Raw genomic sequence first — 15,862 nt, 5'->3', positions numbered from 1 at the left:
TAAGTCTGCGTAGTGCTTATAATCCTGTTCTACACCATCTGGCAAGAGCTCGATTCAGATTCCATCTAGACAAGAGGAATTTTTGTGGGCTTTTTTCACCATGGTCGAGTTAGTCGGTCTTTGTTCAGCCATTCGCACCATTTACAGACCCAATATACTGAAATCTCTTTACCTCAGTTGCTTAACAAAATGGTTATTGCAAAAGGATATTGCATCGGGGTAGAGTTCTCCAATTTTGATGTCCTATGATTCCCCTTTTCAGATTTCATTATCCTCTCAGAGAAGTGGAGAAACCTGAATTAAACTAGTTGGACAACCTCCAGCTTTTAAACTGCTACTAGCATGGCTTGATATTGACAAAGTAATAGCAGAAATAGAAACACAGGACCAAGTGTTCGCATTTTTCTCAGATGGATTCTGGATCACTCTGCCGACAGCATATTCCACATTGGTTTTCTAGAATTCAGATATGGAATGATGGTGGAATTCAGTGCCCTTTTTCTATATTATATTGTTGTCCAGGATGACAACGAGTTCACTTTGGAAAGACGGACTGTGGCGTTGCTAACCTAAAAGACAACCAACGGTTCAAAAAATATGAACTATCCCACGTGGAGGAAGCATCACGTTGGTTTATGGAGATGCTTTTTGCTGCTCAAACTGGGATGGTCATTATGCTTAATATCGCATCGTATGTTGATATACCAGACGACTCTGATATCCAGACACTGCTGTGAAACTGGTCGAAGGACTTCCACGAAGGAGCGATGTTGTCATTGAAGCCAAAGTTTATTTGACCTGAATGACCTTTCACCACAAATTTGCTCACTTCGGTATCGAAGAACGGGCAAATCAAAAATATAATGAATAAAGGCTGACCCTACTTTACTATAGCTTCATTACTTCAAAGCCTTCCTGGTATTGCGCCCGACTAAATCAGCCACGGGGTGAAAAAAGCCCATAAAAGTTATTAGCACCATTGAGAAGGATTCGAACCCGATTCGAACAACATTTAAACTATCTGTACTGCCAGGCTTGTTCCATGGGTCTCAATGATCAAAGTGTCTCTCAACAAAAACACGGGTCGCAATATCCTGCAGATGTCTCCAGTGACAAGTCCGCAACTCAGAACTCTTCTCCCTTCCTACCTTAGACACAGTGTTCAATCCATCCTAAAGTGAGGCATCTAGCTCCCATATTTCTGCCATTACAATCCTAACCTATACTTCTAGCACCAACTGCTGAAATCGTTGGCTATGATTCATTCCTGAGATACTGGTACCGGCTCTCTAGATCTCTTCTGTCAATCCACATCAATTAAGTCATGTCGTCTGTCCATTTTATCTAAATTGTGTCATAATCAGACAATCTCAGATACTTGGTCTCAATCTGTACACACAACCACAGTCAAATAACACAGATATAAGTTCCCTTTCTTGAATAGGTGTCGTGTTTCCATTAATCTGTCCAGGAAGTGTATGATACTGTTCATTTTATTTAGATAGAAAGCTAAGTGATGATATCATCCCCTGTATCTACAAAATCCTACAATTTCTATAAATTTTATCAAAATGGTTCTGAACATTGGTAAGAAATTAGAATTTTATTTTCTCTCACTCTCTAGTTCTGTATTCGTCAGGGTGCGCGCGTGGGTGTCATTCCATCGATCAAAATGTGTTTCTAGCAGTCTGCATATGTTCTGACTGTCCATCTACTCCAGAAACACAGAATTCAAAGATGAAAGAACAAATCAAAAGAGGACTCATTTAGTGTCCAAAAATGTACTCACCTTCTGAGCAGAAATCCTCCGCAACCAGAGCCGAGAAGGACAAAGAAAGATTGGCTGAAGAACACCCAGGACATTGTGGGGAAAATGGTGCCCGTTTTACATCCGAGATCCAGCAGGGTAGGTCCCAAGAAAGCCACGCACATCCCAAAACTCCAGAAGACGCAACTTAACGTGATGGTCGTGTGCTTGTGCCGCCAAAACAACTCGAAAAAATGGTCTCTCTTCGTAGGGATTGTCGTCATTGGAAAGGTGGTGCCCCGTATGGTACTACTCAGGTCAACAGCCGAACCCGTCGATTTCATAGAAGGTGAGACGGCCCCCTCCTTTCCGGGCAATCCGGCGCCCCCCTTGTGGACACTCAGCTCACTGAGGTTGAGTTCAACACCCTCCCGGTCGGGAGCACTGCGACCCATCGAAGTCATCTCCGTCATGTCATACGCTGTCTTATCCTGATCGGCCATGGCGGGACGTTACAGTAACTCTAACGGAATCCTCCTGCGTGCGACGTAACCTGCAGAAATGAACCCGGATCCGACCGAGTTCCCGAAACCATACCTTTTCTTCGAAGATTCCAAAGACGGATGGTCGGAAGAGAGTTCGTTCGAAGTTTTCCTCGGGATTTGAGCAGACGAGAGGAGCTCGGATGCGGCTCAACTACGGCATCAAGGGCCGGTGACAGTTAGGCTTAATGTTCGGAGAGCAACATTTGCCCAAATCCATGTCGGCCTGCAGTCGGCGAATAGAATAACCCCTCTAAAGTGCACACACACACGCACACAGCGGTGAGCGGTGTTTCGTACGTCGATAAATGTGTGCGCGTGCCCAAATCCGGTCTGTCAGCTTCGCATCAAGCGCCCTTAGCAACCAACACTTAGCAACCGGTGGAAAAAGAAACATGCCGGTTCCCTGTTTGTCACTGTATTGAAAACCCGAGGACTGTTACTATAGCCAGATCTTTGAACGATGATGCTGTCATCTACCGGTCCTTTCCTGAACTATTTATTCAGCGATTGATTGCTGTGGCCAACACGATTTTTATCTCCAAGAACTCGAATGCTGTTTTTAACCAATTTTTATGGATGGATTTCGAAAATCACCATCATAGTTCCATATCGTGTCACAGTTATTAAATATAGAGGGAGTTTTATTTAATTTTAGCAATCGATTCTGGCCTCGCTTTTCTTGTGATGTACATAATCAGACTCCTAAGAACCATTGGTAGAAGTCTGATTTATGTTCATCACAAGAAAGAGAGCACACTTGGCGTTTTTGGTGGGATTTTTCTAGGCCAAGGTTTTCCATGTATCGTTGTAAATCAATCCTCCAAACAGAAGTTTAAAAGCAGTTTTGCTTCATAATGGCAACGAATTTCCATCAGTTCCTGTGTTTCAGTCAGTTGGACTTAAAGAAAGTCATGAAAGCGTGTCTAAAGATTCTACATGCTATAAAATACCAGGGTTATGGTTGGAACATATGGTCTTAATGTTTGCTTGTTGGTTTTCAGAGGGGTTTCACAAATTATTGTTGATTTTGCATTTGTGGGACAGCCGTGCGACAGAAGAACATTACGTTGTGCAATATTGGGACAAGCGGGACGAGTTCATCCCAGGACAATGCAATGTAAAATTTATTCCTTTAGTGCACTCAAACAAGGTTCTTCTTCCACCCCTGCACATCAAACTTGGACTGATGAAACATTTTGGGAATGGACTAGATAAAGACGGCAACGGCTTTGCTTACTTGAGAAGTGTTTAACCTAATTTAACATATGCCAAAATTAAGGAAGGAATTTTCTAGGACCCCAACTACTGAAAGTCTATGTGTTTGAAACTCAGTTAAAGGAGGTTGAAGTTGGTAGTTTGGCAATCATTTAAGGCGGTAGTGCATGATTCCTTGGGTAATAGAAAAGAAGAAAACAAAGATTGGTACATCTTTTGATGGGTAATTTCGGAATTAGTGCGTTTATTTTCTCCAGAATCACATATTTTCATTGTGGAGATATGACAAAATTTTTGTTGGCTATAGTGTTATCAGTCAGACAAGGTGAAACTAGGCTGAAAAACCTCGGTCCTCTAGAAGATCAACATACCTTCGAAGGTCTGGAAGTCCTGGATACCATCAGATAACTGTTGCCTTAACTAGTAAAAGATTTGGGCAATTTATTCATCCAGTTTTCTTTCCCAACACGATAAATGGATTTTGATTAGTTCTCTATAGTTGAGCTAAGGAAAATAAGGCTATTAGGCGTATATCGTATATTTCATACATCTGTACGAGAATTAAGGGTAAGTTGAAATTTATGTGGGTTGAAATTTATTGTAGAGACAGCTCCCTTCCTCCAAGAATGCTAACTGCATTCTGGAGTGAGGATCCATGAAGAATTCCTCCCATCATCGACAAAACTGTACCCTGATGGATAATCGATAATTATTCGAATGCTTTCTAGCAGTTCCAACTAGGTAACACAGGGAATGTAACTCTGAGTTTTGATTAGAATAAAATGAATTTATCCACAGTTATAAAAAGAGAGAAAGTGAAACCAGCCAGTTGCATTAAATCTAGGCCACTCTCAAATTCCTAGCAACTGTTTGACCACTGAATTTTTCTTGTTTTCAATAAAATATTAATATATTACTGTTGTTAAGGATTAGTACAATAGAAAGTCCTCGTAAATCTTGTTATTAAACGTATGTAATGAACGCCGGGGTATGTAATTATTCTAGATGGACCCTGTTTACAATTCGGGTGGTGGCCATCTTACTTCAAGACAGGGGATAGAAATAAACCCCATTCAGCAGGGTATTTCAATATCTTCAAATACTCCATAACTATTCCATTTAATAAGTTTAGAATTTCTTGGAAAAATTCTTACAATGATTTAAGACATCAGTACCAGAAATCAGTACGCTGGTTCCTTTAATCCACACTTGAAGATCATTTCTAAAAGATGCTGGTTGTTCTGATGGTAGTTATTTGGATAAGAGCATTATTAAGTATTTATATGTTACGTCTACATTTTTTTTTCTTAGTGTAATTATTGAGAGAGAGAGAGAGAGAGAGAGAGGTTTAAAGTAGTCCATGAAATCAGATACAAAGATCACGTGGAGGTAAGTTGCATGCGGGGGCACGTTACAGCATAGTTTTATTATGAAATTGTTTACTACAATTTGAAAATATATTTACGATCGATGGGGGTTGTTAAAACTAGTATTCTGTTGTGAATAATCTTCAGTCGGCTTCGAGCATCGAATTTTAAATGAGGTTCGTCAATCTTCATCAGAATTTCATCTGCGTACCCGTGCCAAGAAAAGCATGGATGGAAATTACTAAAAACAAATCCGTCTACCAAACAGCCAAAGAAATGGGATGATTATGAGAAAATAAATGTTTTCGTTCAATGCACTCTATTATTTTGGCGGATGGAGATTTTCCACTGTTGCGATGTCTCTGAAATGGTCACGATGACCTCAAGTGGAAGAGACAGTCGGCGCCTTCGCTCTTTTAAAACTACAAAGAAAATGTGACTGCAGCACTCTAGATAATCGAAAAAAAGTTTTCTTTAAAAAATCCTAAGCTGAACCGCGCAGAGCACATTCCACTTACTCGAAGAAACCACCCAAACTGGGTCCTTCCCTGCAAAAGCCAATGTCCTCTGTGTCAATGTCAAATGAAAGCCCAACCAGAACTGATCACCCAAATCGAAATCGCTGTGGCTCAGTTGGCAACTGAAAATATTCCATATCATTCAGAATATGTAAAATGGTTAATAATCACTGAGTTGAATAAACCCGGAGGACCTGTGTCCATATCTGCTCAAAGGTGTGTGGTTACCATGGAAAGGAGATTTTTGTTTTTTTTAAATCTCATCTAAAAGTAATTAAGGCAAAATAACTATATTAAATATTGTGCATGCATAATCAGATCTTTATTTTCATAGTTAGTTAAGGGTTAGCTAGTTAGTTAGTTAAGATCAAAGTGCCAATCTTTGAAATCAGTTCAATGTGCTGACAACAATATTCCTTAAAAGAAGTAACTCAATTAAATAATTAATGGTGTGTGGCATTCTATCAAAAGACATCAACCAAAAGGACGTTGTAGATGAGAGAGAGATTTCCTTTAAAATGCAGTTTAAAAATATGGAAGTGGCTTAATGCAATGAAAGTGGATCAAGATGAGTTTATGAAAACAGAACGCAATAAAGTTGATTAAAAAACACTATGATATAAAGCCTATGATAGAAATTCAAATAGACCGATGCTGCCATCTACCCTACAATTTTAGAATCACATTTCTCTTATATCGGTGAGAAGATACCAAAAGGTTTTAAAGTTTGAATCGAAATTATTTCAATTTTAAACGTTTAAAATAAAAAAAAATAATAAAATAACAATTAAAAAATATGTTTATATAATTTTATTATGGGAAATATGTACACATCATTAACATAACCATTTTTTTTTTTATTTTAAATTTCACACACCCTTCCCCAAAACTGATGATTCATTATATCACCATACCACCGAATCTACCTCCTTTCCTCTGTACCCTCGTGGGCAGCACAGTTGGTAGGATCACCACCGTCCCCACACCGGGTGGAAAAGACCTGCGTTCGAGTACATCGATGACGTAAGGAATTTTATGGGCTTTTTCACAACGTGGCTGAGTTAGTCTGTCTCAGCTCTGGTTTTTCCTCCCGAAAACTCTACTTTTTCATCAAGCAAACAGAAAATGGACTTCAGAACTCACTCAATTTACAACAATATGCATGGAACAATATGGCCTTAGTTGCTGATGCTGCTACAACAGCAACAACCCTTTCTTTGTATGTTCAATTGTCCCAAAAAACAACATTTTCCACAAATAATGCGAAATGAAAGAAACAATTTGAACATTAGTCTTGTAACAATGAATCTTGCAGATTGATTGTTACAGGACTCACTTTGGTTCATTCAAACATTAGATGGATCGGCTACCAAATATTCGCATTTCTTTATCAATTTTAGAACACGAAATTCGATCGGCTATCTTCGTACTCTTGAATCCTCCCAAAGAGGTTGACCATCCACAAATTCCCGAAGAAAATGTTCGAATCGTTGTGGATTTGTACAACAGGTGGAAGAATGAAACAAATATAGTGTTTGATGACCGAGAATTCGAAAGTTTGATTTATGCTCCAGCTAAAGTGTGCTTCTGGAAGAACATTGAAAACTTTGGCCTCGTCGGGAATGTTCTCGTGTGTTTGTACCGTTGTGATCGCTTTTTAGGATTTCGCAACCAAGCGCTAATCTATCCCGAACAGATCGTCGCTTTGTGGGCGTGGCCTGGGTACGACTCCCCCAGTGAAAGATCAATCGAAGAGTCTCCTGTATCCTACTTCAATCGTGCTGCCAATGCAAACAAGTTGATATTTGGGTCGAGGGAGAGGTTTCTTAGTGCAGTTTCGTATGGGTTGCCCAACTTATTCTCCCGTTCGGTGGATTTATTTAAATCCCAAGTATTGCTTCTTCTGCTCCGTCTTGGATGCGATTTCAATCTGAAATATTATTGGGGTAACCCGTACAGGTTAGAAAACGTGACTTGTTTTCTTATTTTATTTTTCCTGGAAGATATCATATTTAGCGAAGGAAATCTTGAAGACCAAATGCTGAGTAGCTTTCAAGAAAGGGCCATGTGCGCCCAGTTTGTCCTTCGCGTAGCTCCTCAACTTACAGCCCCAACTTTGCAAACTGTACTCGATGGACACTTTCTTTCGTCCTGGAAGCGAAGAAGACCTGGTTGGGATTTTTCCGTTCTGAATATCCTTGAGATGACCGTGAAGTGGACTCCCTTGTTCAAACAACGATGTCTGGAGCCATCTGAGTTAACCCATCTTTGTAGGCGGCTCATCAGAAGTATCTTGTACGAAAACTGGGAGCTTCCAGATGGTATTGAGCGAATTCCGGTCCCTGCGTATCTACGTAGATATTTAGATCTTCTAGAAGACTAAAGTTCCAGCCGGACTGGTAATCCAACATTGACCATGGTGAACTGGACAGTTGAGTAGCTTATTCGTATCTAAATTTAGTGCTGCATTTGTATATTCTTGTTCTAAATTTGCTAATAAAGAGGTACTGAGACGTGTAAAAATCTTTTTCACTTTAATAGTAAAATTATACCCGCACTACCAAGAAGAAATTAAGAAAATAATGGTTCTTGTTGGATAAATTAATTAAAATCTTTCGGGTTTTTTTTTTTTTTTTTTTTGTGCTTTTAAAGACACGTTGGTTTAGGTGTTGTGCTACATAAATCTGTAGAAGGGAGGGTTTGTGATCAGTCCTGAGAGATAAAATCTCAAGAAACATTTAAATCGAACACAAATGCCTTACTTCCTATCTTCGAGGGTGGTTTATCGGATGAAGGTTGTTGTTGTCGGGTTTTAGGCGCATCAGCGACTAAGGCCATATTGTGCCATATATCCATCATGTGCCATCGCCTTCGAGAAGGATGACTGCCAAGGATCTCCACACTTCCCTCTGCTGAAAAACACTTGCAAATTCTCTGCATTTGAGCCCACTCCAAGTCCGCGACATATGTACTGTCTGTAAAAGCTATGCTACCCTACCCAGCAACCGTCTAACTCAGCCACGTTGTGAAAAAGGCCCATAAATATCCCTCCAATTATTGAGATTCCAACCCAGGTCTTTTCCACTCGGTATGAGGAGGACGGATTCTACCAACTGTGCTGCCCACGAGGGTTCGGGTGAAGAAGTAGCCCTTAGTTACATTTTGTGAATTGTGCAAGAAAAATATGTATACATACATAAAGTGTCTAAAAATTATTCACCTGAAAATGAAGCTGGATTAAATTTTTAATGTAATAGATGTTGTAAACCGGGTTGCTGCACTTAATTAAACAACTCAAAGAATTTGTTTTGGCACATAAGTATTCCACATGGGCACGTTTGGCAGACCGTAGAATGTCAAGGCGGTAGCTGATTTCACACCAAGGGTTTCAAGCATCTCTTTAAAAATGGAAATCACTGCCTGTTCAATCCATGGAATGGTACCATCCCGACCGAACAATCGGTTAGGAAGTTTGTTTTTTATTGAGAAAATCGCGCACATGCAAACTCCAGTGTGGTGGTGCCCCATCATGCTGATATGTGTTGGTACATGGTGGTACCTGGTGGTAATTTGCGGAGTTCACAATGTTTCCATGAAAACAAAATTTCCGAAACTTTATCTGCAGATGTACTAAGCCTACCTGCTCCTTTCTGGTGCAGCACGCTGCCGGTTTCTAAACAGTTTCAACCATTGCCTCATTGCCTGTTCCGTAGGTGAATGGACCTTTCTGTAATTCCGATCGAAAACGTCTCTTTCAGTCACTGGAGATTTCGTATCCCACAGCTACAACACGCACATTCCTTGCTCCTGCACTATCGCCTTTTAATGCTGTACTGTCGCAATTGCTTGCTGGGATCGAGGGTGCCAACCGCATGATAAAAATTCATTGAGTTGCTTACGTACGTCTCACCCGGCCATTGGCTAAGTGGTTTGTGTCATTGATACTTTGTTCCATTAAAATAACACTGTATTTCTCAATTTAGAAACTAGCTTGCCAGGTAAACAATTTAATATTTGTTAAAAAGAAAGGTTACAGATGTTCACTGGTTAATTATTAATCCATAACTCATGACAAGCTTTCAAATTAGTGATCTGTTGGTGGCAAACTATGAATCTGCCAGAAATGATGTTTTGAATAGATAGTGTCTCTACCATGCAGAAACTAAAGGTACAAAATACGCCAGAAAAAATGTCACCAGGGCGCGCTTGGTGCTTCGTGCAATCGGTATACAAAGTAGATACCATTAAAAGAACTTTAACAACTCTCCATGATGTTTTCAAAGCAGTACCATCGAATCGCTCCAGAAGAGTTCCACAAAGAGGTGTGCTATCTGCAATGATTTTTACTGATTTTTCATTGGAAAAATTTCATTTAAAAAAAATAAATCATTTTGTTTTAATTTCTTATTTTAAAATATTTTCTAGTTACATTAATTGAATTATTAATTTGTTATATAATTTTATAAATTATAATGACTCTTTTGTTAACATTCAAAATCATGCATTGGGTAAAAAAACCCAAAATATTAAGAAATTATGAAGAACATTTTTACGAACAGTAACCAAACGAGTTTGCTAGTTTCTTCTATTTCAGAATTTTATAAACATTTAAATAAAGAAGCCATTTGGGCTATAATTCTCTTAGTGGCATTTCCAGAGTGAAAGAAAAAATCGTCGCTATTAACCACAATTGGACAGCATATCTATAATTTAAGTATTTTATTAGGGCAGCAGTTTAGAACACGAAAATGTGTACGGAAATTAAATTTAGAAATAGAATCAGCTACTCAATTTCCTGGTTTGTTGATCCCTGCTGGATCCTCACTTTAATGGGCGTTAAACTCACAACGCTCAGTCTTCTAAAAGATCGACGTACCTGCGAATACTCAGAGGAAGAGGAAGTCGCTGGATGCCATCAGGAAGCTGCCAGTTGTCGTGCAGGACACGCCTTATGGAACATTTACAGAGATGAGCTAACTTGGATGGATTTAGACACCGTTGTTTCAGCAAAGGAGTCCACATAGCGGTCCTTTCGAGAATACTCACTGCAGAAAAATCCCAGAGTGGTCTTTCGCTCCTCCAAGAGTAAAGAAATTGGTTATTGATGACACTTTGTAAAGTTCCGACACTAAGTTGAGGGACAACACGAATAAGGAACTGGACGCACCTGGCCCTTGCATGAGCGTGTTTTCTCTCTTCCTCTTCGGGATGTGTGATTTCTCCAAGTATCAGCCTCCTCAAGCATTTCAAAACGAAGTAACATACCACACTTTGTAAAGTATACGGACATCCCCAGAACATCTTTAGATTGAAGTCGCATCCAAGTCTGAGCAACAAAAGCATCAGATCGGGTTTGCACATATCGATGGTGTTCAGGAATAAATTGGACATCCGATAACAGATCGTGCCAATAAATCTGTCATCGAAGCCAAACACTAGTTTATTTGCATTGGAAGCACGATGGAAATAGGACACGGGGGACTCCTGGACTGCTCTTTTGCTGGGTACGTCTCTCCCAGTCCATGACCACAAAGGGTGGATCTGATCGGGATAAATCAGCTCTTGATCACGAAGTCCCAGAAAGCGATCGCAATGGTACAAACACATCAAGACGTCCTTGGCGAGGGTCACGTCGCTAACATTCTTCCAGAAACACACTTTAGCAGCAGTGTATATCAGAGTTTCAAATTCGGGATCATCAAATTCGATACGCATTTCACACTTCCATCTGTTGTATAAATCTACGATAGTTCGGATGTTTTGTTTAAGCGATTGTTCGTCATCTTCAGGAGAATTTAGAAGGGTATCAACAGCTGTGAGAATTGCTTCTTTTAAATTTGCGGATGATATACTGCAACTTGGTAGCCGATCCATATTTAAAGGCCTAATTAAAATCCCTCACTGTATTACATTTTTTTAAGTGCATTCTTTACATATCTTCCATTGTTAAAATTCAATTTTCAGTTTGTCAACAATGTCCAAGTTGCGTATGATGAATTAAGAACTGTGGTTTGAATTTTCCCTGTATGTTTAAAATGGTTTTCGTATGCAGATAATCAGGAAAGTTTTCTTCGATGTGACATGACCCCCTTCTAAACTTCTTAAGGTGGTAAGTAAGGCAAGTAAATTTGACACCGATGAATGTGGCAATCCATCTATGTCGAGCTGAATACGTGAGCAGCTTGTCCATGTGGTTGCTGAAGCAGAGCTTAAGATCAAAAACAACCATGAGATCAATATGATTATTGATGACAGGGTTAGGAGAATTACAGAGTGCTGGTTGACTGCGTTAGATATTTGATCGCGTGGGCGGTCCTGTTCCATCTGGCCTTAAGACTTGGGCCAATGTTCAACTTAAAGACCAATATTGTTATCTCACCGTCTGCTGACAGTTGACAAGCCAGTAATCTTTGAAACAGCTGTCTGGGCGTATCTCATACTTTTAAGTGTAGAGCAGAGTCCTTTGTTTAAGTGATGGTATACAATTTAAAAGAATACTAACTCAAGCTGATCGGTGGGTTTAATTTCATTTATCTAATATCACAACGTTATTTTTACCGATTAGTTAAAAGGTTCGAGGAAACAGGAGGCCTCATAGGTCATCTATGAAGTAGAAGGGAATCAACATCCCTGAACCATGAGCCCTATGATGTCATCTGGTTTGTCTATGATGGTCAAGTCTAGAATGTTCTTGTCCCTAGTATTATGCTTATAGAAAAATAATCATCTCGTTTATTAAATGTGCAAGTAGGTGTACTTGAATCAGTTCGTTACGTAGGTGAAGTATATAAACAAACCCGAAACTTTACACGCACTGTCCAAAAAATTGGAAATGATTCTTCAATGTCTAGTAGGACAAAAGTTGTCCTATTAGATATTGAACAAACGCTTCCGAATTATAGGCCCACACGTGGCATCGATTCCACCAGGTGTCTGAATGAGTCTAGCTTCAGATTTCACCATTCCTCCATCAGAATAATTTTCAGCTGCCGTATTAGGTGGTACTGTAGCCCTTTCCAACGTACCCAGATATTCTCAATTGAAATCTGGAGAATTGGGCTGCCAAGGTAGATGTTGGAACTCTTAAGAAAGTTCATCGAACCACTCAGATAAAACGGTGGACAATTGCGATGTTATATTGAAAGAATCCATCGCAATCTTTGTGAAATAAAGAATTTCAGGGTGAAAATCGATCCAATACGACATAAAGATATTCACTGGAGGTAACACGACTTTCTAAAGGAATGAGCGAAGTTGGTCGGTACCAACGGTACATACCCCATACCAGTAGCGTGCAGTAAATCTTTATGTTGGTCATGCTATAGCATAGAAGAGTATCGTTTTGAATTTTATTCTTTCAATTTGAGGAATTCATATAGTTTTTATGATTACTATATATTCGCTTTTAATTTTTAAACGATTTTTAAATATAGAACTATTTTATTTGTAGAATGTTAAATAAAACATGAATGAATGAAAATATTGCACCACTTTTCAAGAGAAATACGAAACCAGGATCATTAAATTTGTGGTTGAATCCGATAGCAGAGTCGATGGATGTTTCATCCCAATTTTCATGGTTTCAATTATGTCTTCGTAAAGGCAAATTAATGAAGCACGATTTTCCATTCGCGGTATTAACTAGGAGGGACGAGTAATTCCACTTAATTGGTGTAGCTTTTAGAAATCTTTTCTTAATAATATTCTACACATAATTAGTTCTAAATGATTTTGAAAAATAAGGGACGATCTTCTTTTACCAATCTGATAGGCTAATGATGTGAATAAAGGGATGGTTGAGTGGAAGAATACAGAGAATGGTTACTAAATGGCATTGCTCTTTGTGGAGTAATGTTATTAACGGAGTCCCTTAAGGTTGAGTGTTGCGTCCCTTACTGCGTTTAATATTTATTAACGATATTGATGTAGGAATATCAGGCTTAATGTCTAAGTTTGCAGATGATACGAAGGTTGGTCGGGTGGTTAAAGACAGGAATCAAAATATGCTACTGCAAAAAGATCTAGAATAATTAGGCAATGGGGGTGAGACTCGGAAATTAAAGTTTATCATTAACAAATGCAACGTAATTCGTTGAGGACCAGCAGTCCCAGAATAACGTATTAACTGGGGGTACAACCCTTAAGGTGATGGAGAGCGAAAGAGACCTAGAGGTAAGTTTACACTCCGACACGAAATTCTCTGAGCAGTGCAGGCAGGCTGCTAGGACAGCTCAAGGGGTTTTGTCAATGATATACAGTAAATTTTCCAGCAGGGATAAGGAGCTGATTATCCCTTTGTATAAAGCAATAGTACGACACATCTTGAGTACTGCAACAGGTCTGGAGGGCTCATTTTAGGAAAGATATAGATCTACTGGAATGGATGGAGAGAAGAGGCACCATATTAGGTGAAGAACACGAAAAGGTAAATTGCAGTGCTTGGAAACTACGAACCTGACACGAGACTTGGCTGAAGTTTTGAATGGATTGAACAAGGTAAATTCTGATGGCATCATTCATCTGTATTAGCATCGACTTCTGTGGATAGTTTATTTCTAAAATTTTGTAATTTTAGAAATAAGGAACAACCGCTCGTGAGTACATGTTTCTCCACAATCGCGCTCTCAAGGTCTGCATCTTGCAAAGATACACTCCCACCTAAAATCATGGTAGAATCACTGAGTATGACCACAGTTTTCTTTTGTTTATTTATTTTATTTTATTTTATTTATTATTTATTTTTTTGGAAGTTAACTATGGCAGTCTTAGGGTTAATAGTAATAAACAACACACTACAAAGTATTTTAAGATTTTTAAGATTTTTTTATTAAGCGTTGAAAATTTTACAGCTGAAAATATTGAAATGATTAACATTAAAAACTACAGTGATTTAATTTTTCATCAAAATATCTTGTACAAGATTTTATCACTGCCTTACAGAGCGTGGCATTCTGACGATTACTTTTATAACAGTGTCTTGGCTAACATTAAGTTCACGGTCTGGATGATTCCATGAAACCTCTATTGGGTTTAAGTCAGGCGATTGTAATGGCCACACAACAATTTTCAGTACCTCCTTCTGTTGTTCAGTTGGTAGAAAGTTCCTGCACACATTGCATTATGTTCGAAATGTTTTTATTGCCTTCCTTTCTCAAAATGCCTTCAATTCTGACGATGTGACCCACACTCGAAAAACCGAAGCAACCCTAGATCATAATGGAACCATCCCGTGCTTGACTGCTAAACAACGTGCCACCATTTTTTCTTCACTTGATTGTCTCACATAAACTCTACTTGGATCCCAAAATTACAAATTTGGATTTGTCCTTCGACAGCACTTTTTCTCACCCTTCAACTGTTCAATGTTGATGGCTCTTAGCCCAAGCCAACCGTTCTCTTTCGATTTTCAGGTTTTACTAAGCGTTTTCAGACCTCTACGTGACCATTAAGTCCTGCTTGTTTAAGACGAAGTTTTACAGTGGATGTAGAGACTGGAGGTTCTTTGTTCTTATTGAACTCAGCTCGGATTTCAGGTGTATTAAGTCCTCGATTTCGTTTATCAATCAGTGTTATGGTCTTATGTTGTGCTTCCGTTGTTACGCGCGGTTGTCCTGATCGTGGTTTGTCCTTTAAACTGCCAGTCTCCTTGAATGGTAGTTTGTACTTCTTTTAATGAAACCCAGTTTTTTTCCAAAACTTCTCATGGAATAACTTTCTTTATACACATTTAATATAAGACTTCATTTTAGAACACTCTGGTCCTTATATCTAGCCATATTTATCATGACACAAAACGTACACCAAACACTCTTTCTGAATGACGGGTGTCCAATTTTATAATTTACAGCTCTTACGGCTCAATTTATAATATTGCAAAACATGTACAATCTTTTGATGGTGGTTTTTATAATATTGAAACAATACTTCCACTTTTAGAATATTCTTGAATCATCTGTAACGTCCTACCACATTGCGGAATCTACTACATGTTTCTACCATATTTTTCTACACCTCTCTGGACTATTCTAGACATTTCTTAAATATTATTTAGGTTGTTTGATTTTTATACATAATAGATTTTATTTTAGTAAAAATTGAACAACAAGCTGGTCTTATTTTAAAAGTTGGATTTTTCATCATTTGCAATACACCAACCGACCATATAATATACGCAATTCACAGACACGACGTACTGATGATTCATGAGTTTAGTTGCCTGGGTACAAATACCAGAATAAACAAAGAAATAAACAGGTCATAAACCGAAACATAAACAGAATGGACCTCATTGTGGGAGAGGTCATAAAACTGAGTCTGAAATTGATACCAGAGCACCTGCTATGCACTTTTAACACATGTCTTAGAGATGGGAAATTTCCACCACCACCACCATGGAAGGAAGCACTTTTAAAACTTCTGCTGAAATCACCACTGAAACTGAAAGAAAGGGCAGCTTCATATCGTCCAATT

General features: G+C 38.8%; 2 protein-coding genes across 2 annotated transcripts in view; both read right to left on the bottom strand.

The window, feature by feature from the left end:
• Positions 1-2,692, bottom strand: part of LOC150090297 (solute carrier family 60 member 1-like) — a 171,256-nt gene extending 168,564 nt beyond the window's left edge. The window contains exon 1 of the mRNA XM_090369068.1: positions 1,790-2,692. Within this exon, the coding sequence (XP_090225194.1) occupies positions 1,790-2,250 (461 nt within the window). The 5' untranslated portion in view covers positions 2,251-2,692. The remainder of the gene's footprint in view (positions 1-1,789) is intronic.
• Positions 2,693-10,243: 7,551 nt separating this feature from the next.
• On the bottom strand, positions 10,244-11,266 carry LOC150090296 (uncharacterized). Its single transcript, XM_090390249.1, has one exon. It carries the CDS (start codon positions 11,264-11,266, stop codon positions 10,244-10,246), a length of 1,023 nt encoding a protein of 340 aa, XP_090246375.1.
• Between the last annotated feature and the right edge of the window lie 4,596 nt (positions 11,267-15,862).

Source organism: Mastigoproctus giganteus, chromosome 2 (genome assembly GCF_048544385.1).
Source record: "Mastigoproctus giganteus isolate SK-2022 chromosome 2, ASM4854438v1, whole genome shotgun sequence".
In the NCBI taxonomy this organism is placed as follows: Eukaryota; Metazoa; Arthropoda; class Arachnida; order Uropygi; family Thelyphonidae; genus Mastigoproctus; species Mastigoproctus giganteus.
Note: the sequence above shows the minus strand (reverse complement) of the source record. Positions and strands in the feature narration are given on the sequence as shown.